We start from the raw sequence: 16,997 nt of genomic DNA, 5'->3' as shown, positions 1-16,997 counted from the left end.
CTGTCTTGTTTATCTGGGGTGGGTTGGAGAAGGAGGTAGAGGTTTGGTGGATCTTTTGGGGAGTGGGAAGTGGAAGGGAAGAGAAGGGGAGGGAGAATGGAGACCGGAGGCAATAGAGGGAGGGATGTGTATGTTAGATTTCATAAATGAGAATGATCGAGGATGAGGGATGCATGCAGTGTTGTTTGGTGATGATGACGTTGAAACGAGGGGTTAGCATAGATGGGCCGTATCGGGAAAGAGGCAAATAGATCCATGATACAAGGTACTGGATGGAGGTGCCCAGGGTTGATGATTGTTGATGATCGATTGATCTTGAGGGCGGTGGTTTGGGGGACTTTTTGTACACTCAGCACTTGTACTTTTTTCTATTGAGTGTATTGTTGTACTGTACCTTGCCATCCTGAGGATTATATTGTCCAACAACCCACCCCATCTGGGGGTCTGTTTATCTGAATTGCCAATTTTCAAGAGTTAGCAGGTACGTACAGTCGCTATATGGTGATCCTGGCTCAAGAGAAAGCACAGGTAGGTGATTGCGTTTGTTGGATGCTCAATTGCTTGTTGTTTATTCATCCTCGTCAATGGCTGCCCTGCCCTGTCTTTCCTCCTCTCCTCATCTCCAGTCTCCCCTCCGACAATGCAGACGTCCTTCGAGCCCGAAGAATGATCTTCCAGAAGTCGGATGAATGCATAGGAGCAGGACAGGACAGCTGATTCAATTATTCTCTGGCTAAACCATGTTGGTTTCCCCCTTTCTCGGAGGAAGAGTACGGTAGCTACTAGTTACGCGATGTACAGTCCACTCCACCCTCGGAATTACACAAGAGACGATCTGACCTCGGACTCGCTCACTCTTCCACACCCTCTCTCACATCCTCTTGTTCCTTGTTATGCCGGATTGAGTTTGGGGGAATGCATTCCGGACGGGATGGAGAGAAGCTTCAAGCAATGCTAGTCTAATCATTGATTGTTTAAGGTTTTTCCTGGACCACAACAACATCGCTTGCCATTCTCACCGCCGCCGAAACGAACGAACTTCCGGGGGTTCTTCTTCCACAGCGGTTGCACCCATCAAAGACATCGAAAAGAAAACACAAGAAAACATAGTATAGGAGAGAGTTAGAGAAAGATCGAAGATCAGAAAGGTGCGTGAATTCAGTCCGTGTATGTGCGCATGTGTGCTCCGACATTGATCAATCGGCCTGTTATCGCAATCCCATGCATTTCTTCCTCTTCCTCTCCTCCTCCCCACACAAAGCCGAACCACAATCCAACCCACTTTCTCGGTGGACTGGGCTTGGCTGGCTGGCTGGCCGGTCCTACTGCTTCGGTTTCTGCCTCTGCCTCTGCCTCTGCCTCTGCTTCTTGTCTGGCTCTTGCTCACGTCTTGGACGCTTCTTGTTGCTCCTCTGCTCTACTCTGCTCACGCTTGTTGTTAGTTTTAGTTATTTTCTAGTTAGTCTCCGGCACCAGTGGTAGTAGTGGTAGTGGTGGTGGTCAGAAACACGGAATTCCCCTCCCTCTCTCTCTTGTCTTCTTCTCCTCCTCCTTCCAAACCAACCCACCTTCCCACCCACTTCCAAAAACTCGCCGCCTCGACATCTCGAACAACCATCGTTCTCCTTTATTCCGATTCTCCTCTCACCACCCCCAACTCAACTTCCCTCCTTCCCACACCTTGCTTCAGACCTCTCTTGTGTCCAGCTTGTCCGACGCTTTCCGCCTGCCAGCTCCCGCGGAATTGGTTGGGAATCGATTGGCATTAAGACCGATGTAACGGATCGCGTGTGGATGTTGCCCTTGCTCTCCCAGCACTCCTCCCGACTCCCCCGCCTCCAACCCTCCGAAAGGGAATCAATTCATTCTTCACCTCCGATCATTTCCTTCCCCCTCCCATCCATCCTTTGATTGATTGGTGCGGATTGATACAGACAAACATCGACAAAGCCTGTTTTGCCCTCCCCCCCTCCTCCTGCTCCTCCTCAGGGCTACTCCTCCTCCCTCCTCCCTCGGCCAACCTTTTCTCAATTGTCGCATTCGGCCGCGTTCCCGTCTCGACCGCAGATTCGGCCCCCCCTCCCAGATCAGAAACACAATCGACATCGATACTTTTGTCGGAGCTTGACTCGCTTTTCGCACCTTCATACCCAGCCCCAAACATCACTATAATCGCGAAGCTATAGCCAATCGTCTCAATGCGGCCACAGTAAGTCCCCCGACTTGCGCATCATGCTCTCGGACACATCTACTCGGCGGAGGTTGCTGATCGCTCGCTTCCGACTACAGACGGGAGTATCATATCGTCGTTCTAGGCGCTGGTAGGCACATACTCTTCTCCTGGGATCGGGAAAGATTCACCACTGACGACGGGCGATTCTCGTCGGCGCAATAGGAGGTGTGGGCAAGAGCTGTCTTACTGGTATGTCTGGACGAGGGCACTACCCCGTCTGACTTGTATTCGTGCTGACGCCAGGCAGCTCAATTCGTGCAAAATGTGTGGATTGAGAGCTACGATCCGACGATCGAGGACTCCTACCGGAAACAGATCGAGGTAGACGTAAGTGACATCACTTGCCCCCGAGATATGTGCAGTCACTTACCCGCAGCAGGGCCGACAATGTATTCTGGAAATGTATGTTTCCTTCCGCAGTCTTTCGGGATCCTAGACGCTGGGCCAATCCATGATGGACCAAGGTAACTGACTTGAATGACCTGTGCAGACTGGACACTGCAGGAACAGAACAGTTCAGTAAGTTGACGGTCCCTCGATGGTGCTTCTTCTCCTCTGACTAGTCTACAGCGGCCATGAGGTAAACATTGCGCCCACCCTCCAGCATCACAAGTCCCTACGATCACGCAATCGCGCAATCGCACGATGATCACCAGCATTCCCTTTCATCCGATCTCGCAACTGACAGCGCACTCTGCAGAGAGCTATATATGAAGCAAGGACAGGGGTTTCTGCTCGTATTTTCCATCACGAGCATGTCGTCCTTGAACGAACTATCCGAGTTACGAGAACAGATTATCCGCATCAAGGAGGATGAGAAAGTGCCTATTGTCATTGTGGGCAACAAATCCGACCTTGAGGAAGACCGCGCGGTTCCACGCGCCCGCGCGTTTGCTCTCTCCCAGAGCTGGGGCAACGCCCCCTACTACGAAACCTCGGCTCGTCGACGAGCCAACGTCAACGAAGTTTTTATCGATCTCTGCCGGCAGATCATCCGAAAGGACCTGCAAGGCAACTCGAAGAGCGACGACTCCTCCCGCAAACGGGAGAACCCCAATCGGGGGGAGAAAAAGAAGGATAAGAAGCGGCGGAAGGGCCCTTGCGTGATCTTATAATCGATTTATACTGAGACGAAGTGAAGCAGCAGACTTTCAAAATGCAAGCGAGCAAATTATTTGCTTGTCCGCATGATCTACTTTTCATTTCTTGGCTTTCTGTCTCTCTTTTTTTGGCTGCACATACCCCTTTCCGTCTACAATCCTTGTTTAATGTTGAATCTCAGACCCCATGTTTCATCATACGCTGTCAATGTGTTCCCACGATAGATATATGTGATTTATAGCCCAATTCGTTTTTTTTTTTTCTTTTCTCCTTTTTTTGTTGCGATGGAAAAGAGAAAGTGTATATTTATTCGGTCTACTGATCTTGTTGCCATCCTACCGCATGGTATCATTGTCTGGTGTATGGTTGTAAACACAGTTTTGTTTGAAACAGAAAAAAGTTGGATGATAGATTGCATATGTCGCGACAATCGAAAGACGCAGAAATTAACAGCAGCCCTGCTGTTAGCCCTTGATCTTTGTTTCTGGCAGGTGTTGTTTTCGGTGTGCCCTATGTGGGTAGCTCTATGTGGTGGCATAGATAGACGAGCCAGATACTAACATCGCCCTGGGGACAGAAGCCTTTGCTCTTCTCCCACCCCTATGACGGTTCGGCCGGTCAATCTCGTGGGTTGGTATCGCTGATGGCTGTGGACGGTACCCAGCTGGTAACGAAGTTATCTCTCCCCCACAAAGCATCCTCAGCTGAACTAGACGGGAATATACTCGCTCCCAGTCCGGGTAGAAGCAACCTGAAGTCTAAGCCCCTCTAGTACCTCAGTGGTGAAACCCTCCCCACGAGTTCCATACGCAGTGCCGGTAACTTGGAAGCATAACAGAACCACAGCCGAGAGTCAAGTCATCCATTGCACTTGGGGTAGGTAAACAACTCCCTGAACCACCCAGAGACCTCATTCAGCTCACTCACCCACGCCACTAGAGACAAACCATAACCAAAAAAGAGTAAGGCTAAGTTAAGACGGTGTTCAAGGAAAAAAGAAAAGGCAAAACAGGAACGAAAATCACGTAACTTGGAACGGACAACATAGGTCATGCCCGGGATCGAACCGGGATTACGGGAATCAAAATCCCGGGTGCTAACCATTACACTACACAACCGAGGGTGATGTCATCGCCGCGGGTATTTGACACTGTCAAAAGGGATTCGGGCCTCTGGGTACTAGGTGCTGTAGTGTATCGAAGCGCAAGGGGTTGGTTGCAGTTATGAGCCCTCTCAGATAGGCGGATACTTGAGGGATATACGATACCTCCCGTGGGGGCGGGGGGGAGGGCAGACTGATTCATACAGGGGGCATAACCAAGCAGAAGCAGTACTACACCAAAAGAGGGAAGGGGACAGGGGCCAGACATTTGAACTTCCAAGGCTAATTTCATTCGTCGATATTGATGTTTAGTTAAAATGTGTGTTGCAACTATGGTGACTACATCCGGAACACCCCAAACCGCGTCCGCACATCGGCATCGACCTTGCCCCCGACGGCGGCCGCCAGCCCCAACCCCAGGAACTGGCGGGTCTGCGCGGGCGGGATCACCCCGTCGTCCCAGAGGCGCGCCGACGAGAAGACCGCCTCGGATTCGCGGTCGATGCGGGCCTTCAGGTCCGGGTCGGCGGTGCGGCCCACGGCCTCCATCACCGCGGACAGTTGCTCGGAGCCCATGACCCCGATTCTGGCGTTGGGCCACATGAACAGGAATCTTGGGGAATAGGCGCGGCCGCTGGGGGATTGTCAATCAGTCTTAGTTTTATTTTCCCCAACAAAAAGGGGGGGGAACTCACCACATGCCATAGTTCCCGGCGCCGGCACTGGAGCCAAACACCACGGTGAACTTGGGCACGTCGGCACACGCGACGGCCGTCACCAGCTTGGCGCCGTTCTTCGCGATCCCGCCTTTCTCGGCGTCGGCACCGACCATGAAGCCCGAGATGTTCTGCAGGAAGACCAGGGGGATGCCGCGCTGGGCGCAGAGCTCGATGAAGTGCGCGCCCTTGAGGGAGGACTCGGAGAATAGGATGCCGTTATTGGCGACGATGCCCACCTGGTGGCCGTAGATGCGCGCGAAGCCCGTCACGAGCGTGGTGCCGTAGTCGCGCTTAAACTCGGCGAACTCGCTGCCGTCGACTATGCGGGCGATGACCTCATGAACGGGGATCTGGCGGCGGAGGTTGGTGCCCACGATGCCGTTGAGCTCGCTGGGGTCGTAGAGGGGTTCTTTGATGGGTGCTGTTGTCGCTGCTGTTGTGTTGGATAGACTGCCCGGCGTGGAGGGTAGGTTCGTTTGCGGATAATTCAGGTTGGAGACGGATCGTCGCGCCAGAACGATGGCGTGGGCGTCGTCGACGGCGAGGTAGTCCGTGACCCCTGAGATCGTGCTGTGGAGGTGCCCGCCGCCCAGATCCTCGGCGGAGACGACCTCGCCCGTCGCGGCCTTGACCAGCGGCGGGCCGGCCAGGAAGATGGTGCCCTGGTTCTCGACGATGATCGTCTCGTCGCTCATGGCGGGCACGTAGGCACCGCCGGCCGTGCAGGGGCCCATGACCACGGCGATCTGCGGGATCCCTAGCGAGCTCATCCGGGCCTGGTTGAAGAAAATGCGGCCGAAGTGGTCGCGGTCCGGGAAGACGTCCGCCTGGTGCGGCAGGTTGGCACCGCCCGAGTCGACCAGGTAGATGCACGGCAGTTTGTTCTCCTGCGCGATGGCCTGCGCCCGGAGATGCTTCTTCACGGTGATCGGGTAGTAGGTGCCGCCCTTGACCGTGCTGTCGTTGGCGACAATCATGCAGTTCACGCCTTCCACCGTTCCGATGCCCGTGATGATTCCCCCGGCGGGCACATCCTCTCCATAGACCTCGTGGCCGGCGAGCGGCGAGAGCTCGAGGAACGATGTGCCCGGGTCAATGAGGGCGCTGACCCGGTCCCGAGGCAGCATCTTGCCTCTGGCTAGGTGTTTGTCCTTGGCCTTTTGAGGACCGCCTTGCGAGATTGTGCCGTGGAGACTGGCCATCCGATCAAGGAGTTCTTGCATCTGTTGGGCGTTTTCCTGGAATTCGGACGATGTAGTATCGACGGCGGTGGGGAGGACGGATATAGCAGATGCATGATGGGGGTGTGTGTAGTTGGCAATTGATCTTGAGAGGATTCGAGGGGAGGTTATGGTTGTGGATGGACGCAGTGCAAGTCGTCGATATGGAAGGGCGACAGTGTTGGGTCTCAGGCTCCGCAGAAGCGGAGACGGAGCGCGCATTGCGGGGAGGGAGTGGGCAAAAGCTGGGGAAGACGAAGGGTGCGGATACCGGGGATCAAGGAACGCCAACTGGTAGACGATTACTAGACCATACTATCGCATGATTCCGTGCGAGAATCAGACGGTGAATAACAGATACTGTATGCTCTTTTATCTCTGTGGAATGGAGAAACCGAAGGAGGAAGGGAAGGAGAAAAGAGGAGTCGGCGAAAGGGAGGGGAGCAGGTGACATGCGGAGAAGCATAGCGCTGTTTGCCGTGTTTAGCCGCCGTGACATCGACACCGTTTACCCTGTTGTTGCAGCTAGTTCTACCGCGGCTCTCCCCTCTCTCTTTTCCCTTGGGGTATAAATCATCAAGCTCTTTACTTCTTAACAAGGATCTATTCCATACATAAACACCGAGAGACAATTGATTCTTACCACATGGCTGCCCTTCCCCGATTCCCCAGTCTTCTCCGGACTACCTCCCGGACTCTAACCAGACGAATCCATCATCCCCTCATCCAGCCCCCCGCACTACGCACCCTAGCAACCAAGCACCCGAAGGACTTCGTTCCTCCAACGGAAGACGATTTACTCGAGCTACGAGAACGAGTCCAAGAGTTCACCCGTAAGTAAGCCCGGTACCATAATAGCTGGAGGACAAGGCAAACCTTTACTAACCATCAATCGCGGAATCAAGGGCGCGAGATTCCAGAGGAGCTGGCCGCACGGACCGACGCCCAGAATGAGTTCCCGGCGGAGATGTGGAAGAAGTTTGGCGATGCTGGGTATGGCCGTCGTCTCTAAATTATGCATCATCCATTGCAGAAGCGTCCTTGCTGACCAGCTCCATCTATGAACCAGATTCTTGGGCATCACCGCGAACGAAGAGTACGGCGGTCTCGGGATGGGCTACCAGGCCCACTGCATAGTCATGGAGGAGATCAGTCGTGCCTCTGGTATGTACAATCTTCGCCGTTGTCTCTCCATCTAGCTGGAGACACTATGATTCTTACCCATGGATTCACGAGCAGGAAGCATCGCTCTCTCATACGCCGCCCATTCCCAACTCTGCGTCAACCAACTCTCCTTGAACGGGAACGCCGACCAGAAAGAACGATTCCTCCCCGGGCTTCTCTCGGGAGACAAAGTCGGCGCGCTAGCCATGTCGGAGCACTCGGCCGGGTCCGATGTCGTGAGTATGAAGACCACGGCGAAGGCCGTGGACGGGGGGTGGGTGTTGAACGGAACGAAGATGTGGATTACGAACGTGAGAGACTCTCGCGCAGAATTGGGATGGCTGCTCTAAGTACATGCTGACCCAACGCGCAGGGCCCAGATGCAGACTACGTGGTGGTCTATGCCAAAACGGAGCCGGAGAAGGGGTCCAAGGGTATCACCGCGTTTGTGGTCGAGAAGGAGTTTCAGGGTTTCTCCTGCGCCCGGAAGCTTGACAAGCTGGGCATGCGTGGCTCGAACACTGGAGAGCTGGTCTTTGAAGATGTCTTCGTCCCGAAGGAGAATGTCCTCGGCGAGGTGAATCGCGGCGTGAAGGTGTTGATGGAGGGGTTGGATCTGGAGCGCCTGGTGCTCAGTGCGGGTCCTCTGGGGTAGGTTATCTCTGTCTGGCATTGACTTGACTGACTGTGAAGGGGGACCAAAAGAATGAGTATGTCCCGGAGCTAACGAATATACAGAATCATGCAGGCTGCGCTGGATCTCGTGCTGCCCTATACGCACGTCCGCAAACAGTTTGGGATGCCGATCGCTCACAATCAGCTGATCCAAGGCAAGCTCGCCGACATGCACACTAAACTGGCGGCATCGCGGGCCTACACCTACGCGACTGCCCGGCAGATCGATAACTCGGCCGGTTCTCCGTCTGGAGCCGTCATCCGCACCCAGGACTGCGCCGGGGCGATCCTCTATGCTGCGGAACGAGCGACAGAATGCGCGCTCGATGCCATTCAGCTCATGGGAGGCAACGGATACATCAACGAGATTCCGGCGGGGAGATTGCTACGAGATGCGAAGTTGTACGAGATCGGAGCGGGCACGAGCGAGATTCGGCGGATGGTGATAGGACGGGCATTCAACAAGGAGTACGCATAGAACCAGAGATTAATTAGTATGTCGGGTTCAACAGATCTGTATAAACTGCACAAATATCAAGAAAGTCATAACATCATAGCGCTCATTCGCGATGGATTGCGTTCCTTTATTTATTCCTCGCTGATCTGCGCACAGGGGCCGAAGGTGCAGCAGCAGCAGCAGCAGCAGCAGCAGCAGGTACGGGGACGGGGACATCTTTACTGCTGTTAACCTTTCCGGCTTTCGTGGAGGATGCGACCCTCTTGGCCCGGGTCTTTGCTGCAGTTTCCGGGATATCGTCGACCGCATCATCGGCCTTGCGCTTCCTGGACCGGGGCGCTGTCGGTTTCTCAAGCGACTCATCGAACGAGGAGCCATCCGCCGTCTCCCCGTTGACCGTCTCTCTGTTGGTGGCAGTGGCAGCGGCAGAATCAGCATCAGCCTCACCACCTCCTTCAAACGAACCCCCATTTTCAACCTCACCACCGTCGATGACCAAGCCCGCTGCGACAAACCCCTCCCCATTAACCACACCACCCTTACCCACACCTTTCCCTGTATCGTCCCCAACCTCCTCCATCGTAGCAGCATCAACACCATCCACCTCCCGACTCTCCGCATTCCCCCTCCCCTCCGCCCCCGCACTACTACCCCTCGAACACAACCCCTGCTGTTGCTGCTGCTGCTGCTGCTGAATCGGCGCAGGCTTCCTCCCAGCCCCGGCCCCCGCCACCACGCCCACGGCAGCGGTCATCCTAGGATTGGCACTCCGAAACACCTCGCGCCAATTCTTCAGCAGCGCCACCTTCTCCCCCTCGCCGGGTTCATGCAACGCGACCACCGATTGTTGTTCCTTCTCCTGGTGCGGAGATTTCCAGACCACACTCTGGAACGCGCCGAGATCGAAAAACGGGGTTCTTTTGGCAGTCGGTTTTGGTTTACGTTGGTGTTTGGTCACAGCAGCAGCGCGGTGATGGTGGCTGTGCTGCTTGTCATGATGGCCGTCGCCGGCAGGTAACAGGCCCAAGGCGCGGGCGCGGCGCACGGCGGTCGGATCCTCGTCGTAGTAGTCATCCGACAGATCGTCCCAGTCGGAGAAGTAGTCTTCGACTTCTAGGGCGGGGTGGTCGTAGAAGATGGCGTCGTTGGTGGAGGTTGCTGCTAGGTCGTCCTTTTTTGTGGCAGTTTTGTCAGTGAGGGGTAGGGGGATTGGAGGGGATGTTAAAAGGAGGTTGATTAGGGTGTAAGATGCGATTCTGGGTCAATGTCTCAGGTAGTGGTTTTGACAGTACGTACAGCGATGGTGGGATCGGGTTCCTCCACCCAGAAGATATCCTCGTCGTATTCGTCGTAATAGTCTTCGTCGTCGGACATTGTCTCGGGCCCCTTTTTCTTTTGGGTATGTGTTTGAAAGGTGTCAGGTATAGGTTGAAAGTGAGGGATGATGTTGTGTGATCGGAGGTTTTTTTTTTGCAGCCGCAAAGGTATCGATAGTGGTGGTGGTGGTGAATTGAAAAGTGAGGGTGCCAGAAGAAGGAAAAGTTGCGCGTCAGATTTTCAGTACTTGGTGTTGGATGGTTTGTTCTGGTGTTGTGTATATGCTGATCAAATAATAAAAATGAATGAGATAAACAGAGATATGAACCAAAGAGAAAGAGCGCGTGTAGAGACAACAAAGGAGGCTAGCGACCGAAGTGTCGATCGCGAATGGAGAGAGAGGGAGAGGGAGGGCAGGCAGACAGACACTGACGACTGACGACTGACGACTGACCCTGATGCAATGGCCGCTGACCCGGTTTCGTTTCTTTCAGTCTTCGAAAAAACCCGGCCGGTGGAGTCCACGGTCACGTGCAGCGGGCTTCCCCGCAGCCGTCGCTTTGCGTCGGCCCAAGGGGTCTCCGCTCCAACAAGCTGGGGGGAGGTTGCATCTACAAGAACCGGGGGTGCTGCTCGCCGGTCGCTAACTTACCGATGTGATTGATTCCAGATCCGAAGTCTTGTTCTTACATTATAGCAAGAATATGCGACTATCTACGAGCACCCTGGAGCTTTGTTGACTGATCCCCTGCGAACCTCTATATTCTGGTCATTCGTGATGACCCTCTCAGCGCTTCTCCGCACTACATCCCGCCTAGGGCCGACGGCGGTTCGTAGAGCCAGAAGAGCAGCCTCCACCCTCTCCACGGATGCGGCTACGACTCAGAAGCCCTTGGACTCGATTCTGATCGCGAATCGAGGAGAGATTGCACTGTGTGTGCTTTTCCGTTGCTGATCTAAGCTTTGCGGTGACTGACCTGACCACCAAATAGACGAGTCGGACGCACGGCCGCCCAGCATGGTATCCGGGTGACGACGCTCTACACAGATCCGGACAGCAAAGCTCAACATGCCTTGAGCTCGCCGTTCGCCTTTAACCTCGGGTCGGTTTCGGCTTACCTGGACGGGGACCGGATCATCGAGATCGCGAAGAGGGAGGGCTGTCAAGGGATACACCCGGGATATGGTTTTGTGAGTGACTGCCTGGTACTGGGCCATGTGCACCTGAAAGCTCATAGCATCTAGTTGAGTGAGAACTCTGCTTTTGCAAGGAAATGCACTGAAGCTGGGCTGGTCTTCATTGGTCCGCCATGGAAAGCGATCGAGGATATGGGTGATAAGAGGTAGGCTGACGGATGCACTTCCAGCTTACTACAAAAACTGACTTTAAGCAGTCAGTCCAAAAATATCATGACCGCTGCGGGTGTACCGTGCGTGCCCGGCTACCATGGTGAAAACCAGGACGCCGACTTCCTCGAGGCAGAGGCCGACAAAATCAAGTACCCCGTTCTGATCAAAGCAGTCAAAGGCGGAGGCGGCAAGGGCATGCGCATCGCACACTCCAAAGCCGACTTTCAGGCCCAGCTCCAGTCCGCCAGGTCGGAGGCTATGAGCTCCTTCGGGGATGATCACGTTCTCGTGGAGAAGTACATCACCACACCTCGTCACATCGAAGTTCAAGTCTTCGCCGACAAGCATGGGAACTGCGTGGCCCTGGGAGAGCGCGATTGCAGCATCCAGCGGCGACACCAGAAGATCCTGGAAGAGTCCCCTGCTCCGCATCTTCCAGATGCGACCAGGAAAGACATCTGGGCGAAAGCTAGATCAGCCGCACTGGCGGTGGGCTACGAGGGCGCGGGCACGGTTGAGTTCATCTTTGACAACGACAGCGGCGAGTTCTTCTTCATGGAGATGAACACCAGACTGCAGGTCGAACACCCTGTCACGGAGATGGTGACTGGCCAGGACCTGGTGCATTGGCAGATCAAGGTCGCCGAAGGCGCTCCATTGCCATTGACCCAGGACGAGGTGGAGGCTTACATGGCTACCAGTGGACACGCGATCGAAGCTCGCATCTACGCCGAGAATCCAGACCAGGGCTTCATCCCAGACTCTGGCACCCTCCTGCACGTCCGCACTCCCGCCGCGACCGAGGATGTCCGCATCGACGCAGGATTTGTCGCAGGCGACGAAGTATCCGCCCACTACGACCCGATGATCGCCAAGCTCATCGTGCGAGGCGCCACACGACAGGAAGCCATCCGCAAACTCGCCGCCGCGCTGGAAGAGTACGAGATCGCAGGGCCGATCACCAACATCGAATTCTTAAAGACTATCTGCCGCAGCTTTGATTTTATCTCTGGGGATGTGGAGACTGGATACATCGATAAGCACCGCGCGGAATTGTTTCCGGCGAAGACCATTGATCCCGAGGTGCTGGCCCAGGTGGCACTGGCCTGTCTGCAACGGGATGCCAGCCTTGCGTCTCGCGCGCAGGCTAGCTTTGAGGGCTCGGGGATTGGGTTTAGCCCCGGCTACCAGGCGCATCAGATATCCTTTGCAGATCTGACACCCGGCGCTAATGATGACTCGCGACACGAGGTCCGCATCCAGCAAACCGGCGACAATACATACAACGTCACCGTCCAAGGCGTGGTGTTCGAACAGGTCGTCAGCCACGACAACTCGAACTCTAACATCATCACCTCCTTCTTCCCTCACACCCGCCTCGACACCACGGTCATCCGCGACGGGGACATAATCATCGCCTTCCAGAAGGGCACGCAATACCGCCTGACCATCCCACCGGCCAAATGGATGGAGAAAGCATTGGGCATGAAAGACATCAAGAACAGCGTTCTCGCACCGATGCCATGCAAAGTGCTGCGCGTGGAGGTGGCCGCCGGCGACACGGTCGAAAAGGATCAACCGCTTGTGGTGATCGAGAGCATGAAGATGGAGACGGTCATCCGCAGCCCACATAAGGGTGTCATTGCCAAAGTGGTCCATCAGAAAGGAGTAAGTCAGAGATTTTGCTATCTATATCCCTGCCCGATTATTGTTTCGTCTTGCCATCTCGCCTGATCTGGGCGATCTTCCAGGGGCTTGGACAGGATGATGATCATGAACTTTCCAAACGGATTTTTCTAGATTTACCAGACTGAAACTGTCTGGGGCTTGTCCTCGTCCATTTCTCTACATTTGTGGGGTTGTGTGACCGTGCTCTCCGGATGACTACACCGTCGCCCGAGCTCTATTCCCCACTCCCAACTTTTTTGTTTTGTTTCGCTTTGCCAGGGAAAACAGCTGCAGTCAGATGACTAACAGGTACCTTGCAGGATCAATGCAAGAGCGGAACACCGCTGGTCGAGTTCGCAGAGGAAAGCGGCGATGAGTGAAACAGAGAAATATGGACCTCTGGCGGCATTTTTGAATGTAGACATGACCCAAGTCAACCGGTGAGGGTCTGTGATTGTGACAACTGAGCGGTCTCGCGGGCAATTTCTGCTGTGTGATAGGTTTGTTTCTTTTGGAGCGTCTTATAAATGCAATTTATTGTTCTTGGTCTTGAATGCAATGCACCGGCTATCTGTACTTTGGGGGTGTTTGAGGATAAGGCGACGTTGTGGGGAGCGGAGGATGGATGGAGCCTAAACTAATTCCTGAAATTTCGATGTAGACCGCTGTGATTTGTAGGAGTTAGAAGCAGGAGCCGTTGGTCGTATACTCTTACCTTCGATGGAGGTAGTTTATCCGTAGAGGGGGTAATGACAGATCATCTGGTTTTGTGCGCACTGTTAATCTCTCATTCACAACCCATAAATGCGAAGAGCGACACCGCCGCGGCGGAGTCCTGCACCGAGCATTGAGTTGCAACACGCGTCCCGCGGCATGAATCATGCACACGAACTCTTCATGAAGCAGGCGACGGGCGCAGCGCTGCATTTGTCGCTGTCATACCGACAAAGAGAGAAGAGAGCGTTGGGTACGGGTCAGATACTGGAAATCCCCCTTCGAAACTGTTTTGATTGGGATATGGATCCATACAAATGGGGCTCGCCGCTCGTGGCTTGTGCCCGACCGACCGACCGACCGACCGACCCCCATTCCGATCCCCACAACCCCGATTAGCGCGGGACGCCCACCCAAGAAATTGGAGGGTCCCGCTACGTAGAGTACCGTACATTGCCTCTCCTCTCGACGGGGGTGTTTGTTTATGTTTCGTCACGGCGGTTTCGGCTGTAGGTCATCTGGCGCGCTGCACAAGCCGTGTGTGGTGGGTGGCTTTTTGAGTGGGCAGGATGGATGCATGGATGGATGGACTTGCAGCTTGCCGCAGATAATCACAGTATGTACTAACGGTACTATAACGTACGTGTGGGTTGCGACGACAGCTGCTGCAGTATGAGTCGTTGGGGGTGGGTAGGTGGCGCTCCGCAGGTATCCGCGGGGGGGATTTATGGCAACTCCGCTGTTGGCGTAGCCCATTTGACGGTTCGCGACCCGGGTAAGACATGAGATGGCGGTTGAGGTCGCATCTACCGGGTCCACTGGGTCGAGGCTATGTGTAAGTTGACAAGGACCGAGAAGGGGCTGGGCGTGGCTGGAAGGAGTTGTTGGAGCGGATATAAATATAGATAAGATACAGATAGCCCGGTCTGTGAGACCCTAGCTGGGTCATGTGGCCAGGTGAATTGAAGAATGAACTGCTGAAGGGGGGGGGGAGCTAAGGAACCGAGCTTGGTCTGGATTTCTGAGCAGTAGTCGCTTGGCGCGTTTTATCGACTGTGCTGATACAGGGTAGATCGGAGAGCATGGCGATAATTGGATGGTCTCCCAGCGTTCGATTGCTGTCGATTGATGTCGATGATATGAGTGTCTTCCAAGTTGTCTGTCACCGCCTCAACAACTATCAAGCATCCGTCATGGCTCTGTCACAAGTCAGACACGAAGAAGGACTAGTTTATTTCCGGGGGATTCCATACTTCCGACTAGTTGAAGCCGACAGGGGATCGTCCAGAAGGCCGGTCTGAGGCCAACCTTTGGTCAAGTCACGCGGAGGCGAAGAGCACAATCCTGGTCCGATCGCTGCATGGCGGTTAAGGCCTGGCCCAGTGATGCCTCATCACCGCCTGACATCACCTGCAATTGGGAGGTGAAAAAAGAAATATTCCAGAAGAATTGTAGCGGCAAGAGGGTGGTAAACGGGGGGTTGTGGAGGGAAAACAAGCCAACCAGTCGGCTGGGTCACACCGCAACAACCGCAATAACAACAACAACCGCCGCGGTGGAGTATACGTATACTCATTCCCCGGCTCCTTTATCTATCGACTCCCTTTGGAATAATGGAGGGTTGCTTTCTTCTTTGGGGCAATGCCGGGTCCTTTTTCAGCCCTTGAATTCGTTTTTGACATTTTGAATTATCATTCGCTCCGACCCGGACCTGACCTCTCCTGGTTTTGCCTTCGATGGATTCATTGCGCTCATGTTTTGCCTTTTTAGGCTCTGCATCTCCTCTCTCTTGACCAGACCCTTTCTTTCTCCCTCCACTGTTCTCAACATCTCCGCACTTGTAAGTGCTCCTAGATACTTATACTTATACACGCCACGCCAATCCCTCTGTCATCCTACTCTTCGACCTACTCATCCCCCAACAACCTTCACTAACCGCATCGATATAGCGTCTAATCACTCCCCTCACAATGTTCCGACCCGCAGTCGTACGGCAAGCCGCAAAGGCACTCAGCCAATCCACGCGCCCAACCCCAACCGCCGCATTCCTCCGCCCCTTCACCTCCACAGCTCCGCTCCGAAAGGACTCCAGCAAGAGCAAGCAAGACCCCCTCCTGGCGGCCACCACCACCGCACCGGGAGGCGCGCTGGAGGCGGAAGGCCAGTACGCGCGGACGGACGAGAAGGTCAAGATCGAATACCCGGACGATGAACACATGCCCCGCTCGCCGGTGGTGCAGGGCCGCGGCGGGATGCACTTCAAGCGAACGCTGGCCAACTTCTCGCTGGAGAACAAGGTGACGCTGGTGACCGGGGGTGCGCGCGGGCTGGGATTGGTCATGGCGCAGGCCATTGTCGCGTCCGGGTCGGATCTAGCCATTGTCGATCTGAACAGTAGGTCTTGTTCCGGGTTTTTAAAGTTGGAACCATCCATCAACAACTGACTGAGTCGTCAATCACAGAGCAGGAGGCCGAAGAACAAGCGAAGAAGCTGGTGGAACAGTTCCAGAAAGAGAATCCAGGCCTAGAAGCGGACCAGTACGTCACGATTGCTCCCACCTTGGACGCAGCCTCACGCTGATGACCATCCTACAGAATGCCCAACGTCACGGCGCACTACTCGGACGTCTCGGACCCGGAGTCCGTGAGCACCGCCATCGCCGAGGTGATCGCGCAGCACGGCCAGATCGACCACCTGGTGACCTCGGCGGGGTTCACGGAGAACTTCGACGCGATCTCGTATCCGCACGACCGCATGCAGAAGCTGTGGGGCGTCAACGTCGACGGCACCTACCTGTTCGCGACGGGGGTCGCCAAGCACCTGATGGAGCGGCAAGTCGCGGGGAGCATGGTGCTGATCGGCAGCATGTCCGGGGCGATCGTGAACGTGCCCCAGCCCCAGGCGCCCTACAACGCCGCCAAGGCCGCCGTCCGCCACCTCGCCGCCTCCCTCGCCGTCGAATGGGCCGGCCACGACATCCGCGTCAACTGCATCAGCCCGGGATATATGCTGACGGCTCTGTAAGTTCTCCTGCCATCATGACTTGAGCTTCAACCTGCTAACATCCTCCAAACAAGCACCCGCAAGATCCTAGACGAGAACCCCGAACTCCGCGACAAGTGGATCTCCTTGATCCCCGTAGGCAAGATGGGCACCCCCGAGGATCTGATGGGCGCCGTCACTTTCCTCCTCAGTGACGCTTCCCGGTACATCACCGGCGCCGATCTGCGGGTCGACGGGGGCTACACCTTGACCTAGCTTCAACCCTTACACCCG

General features: G+C 55.1%; 6 protein-coding genes and 1 non-coding gene across 7 annotated transcripts; 4 read left to right on the top strand and 3 right to left on the bottom strand.

Moving 5' to 3' along the window:
- Window positions 1–1,848: 1,848 nt before the first annotated feature.
- ASPACDRAFT_78609 (putative RAS small monomeric GTPase (Rsr1)) lies at window positions 1,849–3,576 on the top strand. The gene is made up of 8 exons (XM_020205221.1): window positions 1,849–2,209; window positions 2,290–2,321; window positions 2,396–2,422; window positions 2,481–2,560; window positions 2,613–2,635; window positions 2,724–2,752; window positions 2,804–2,813; window positions 2,934–3,576. The coding sequence occupies exons 1-8, from the start codon at window positions 2,199–2,201 to the stop codon at window positions 3,346–3,348; spliced, it is 627 nt and encodes a 208-aa protein (XP_020056016.1). The 5' UTR covers window positions 1,849–2,198; the 3' UTR covers window positions 3,349–3,576.
- An 804-nt stretch (window positions 3,577–4,380) lies between these two features.
- ASPACDRAFT_t156 lies at window positions 4,381–4,452 on the bottom strand. Its single transcript has one exon. It is a non-coding gene; the product is annotated as a tRNA-Gln (tRNA).
- A 323-nt stretch (window positions 4,453–4,775) lies between these two features.
- ASPACDRAFT_52341 (putative 3-methylcrotonyl-CoA carboxylase, beta subunit (MccB)) lies at window positions 4,776–6,597 on the bottom strand (the record flags this gene model as incomplete). Its single annotated transcript, XM_020202604.1, has 2 exons — window positions 4,776–5,070; window positions 5,132–6,597. 2 exons carry the CDS (start codon window positions 6,595–6,597, stop codon window positions 4,776–4,778), a joined length of 1,761 nt encoding a protein of 586 aa, XP_020056015.1.
- A 424-nt stretch (window positions 6,598–7,021) lies between these two features.
- ASPACDRAFT_52340 (isovaleryl-CoA dehydrogenase) lies at window positions 7,022–8,692 on the top strand (the record flags this gene model as incomplete). Its single annotated transcript, XM_020202603.1, has 6 exons — window positions 7,022–7,208; window positions 7,281–7,368; window positions 7,445–7,539; window positions 7,615–7,850; window positions 7,913–8,190; window positions 8,278–8,692. 6 exons carry the CDS (start codon window positions 7,022–7,024, stop codon window positions 8,690–8,692), a joined length of 1,299 nt encoding a protein of 432 aa, XP_020056014.1.
- Window positions 8,693–8,719: 27 nt separating this feature from the next.
- On the bottom strand, window positions 8,720–10,045 carry ASPACDRAFT_78608 (uncharacterized protein; the record flags this gene model as incomplete). The annotated part of the gene is made up of 3 exons (XM_020205220.1): window positions 8,720–8,812; window positions 8,874–9,842; window positions 9,968–10,045. The coding sequence occupies 3 exons, from the start codon at window positions 10,043–10,045 to the stop codon at window positions 8,720–8,722; spliced, it is 1,140 nt and encodes a 379-aa protein (XP_020056013.1).
- Window positions 10,046–10,585: 540 nt separating this feature from the next.
- On the top strand, window positions 10,586–13,167 carry ASPACDRAFT_119274 (uncharacterized protein). The gene is made up of 4 exons (XM_020196236.1): window positions 10,586–10,921; window positions 10,981–11,179; window positions 11,234–11,331; window positions 11,383–13,167. Exons 1-4 carry the CDS (start codon window positions 10,767–10,769, stop codon window positions 13,070–13,072), a joined length of 2,142 nt encoding a protein of 713 aa, XP_020056012.1. The 5' UTR covers window positions 10,586–10,766; the 3' UTR covers window positions 13,073–13,167.
- A 2,523-nt stretch (window positions 13,168–15,690) lies between these two features.
- ASPACDRAFT_52338 (putative D-arabinitol dehydrogenase ArbD) lies at window positions 15,691–16,979 on the top strand (the record flags this gene model as incomplete). Its single annotated transcript, XM_020202602.1, has 4 exons — window positions 15,691–16,114; window positions 16,183–16,258; window positions 16,316–16,741; window positions 16,799–16,979. 4 exons carry the CDS (start codon window positions 15,691–15,693, stop codon window positions 16,977–16,979), a joined length of 1,107 nt encoding a protein of 368 aa, XP_020056011.1.
- Between the last annotated feature and the right edge of the window lie 18 nt (window positions 16,980–16,997).

This window comes from Aspergillus aculeatus, assembly GCF_001890905.1.
Source record: "Aspergillus aculeatus ATCC 16872 unplaced genomic scaffold ASPACscaffold_8, whole genome shotgun sequence".
Lineage (NCBI taxonomy): Eukaryota > Fungi > Ascomycota > Eurotiomycetes > Eurotiales > Aspergillaceae > Aspergillus > Aspergillus aculeatus.
Note: the sequence above shows the minus strand (reverse complement) of the source record. Positions and strands in the feature narration are given on the sequence as shown.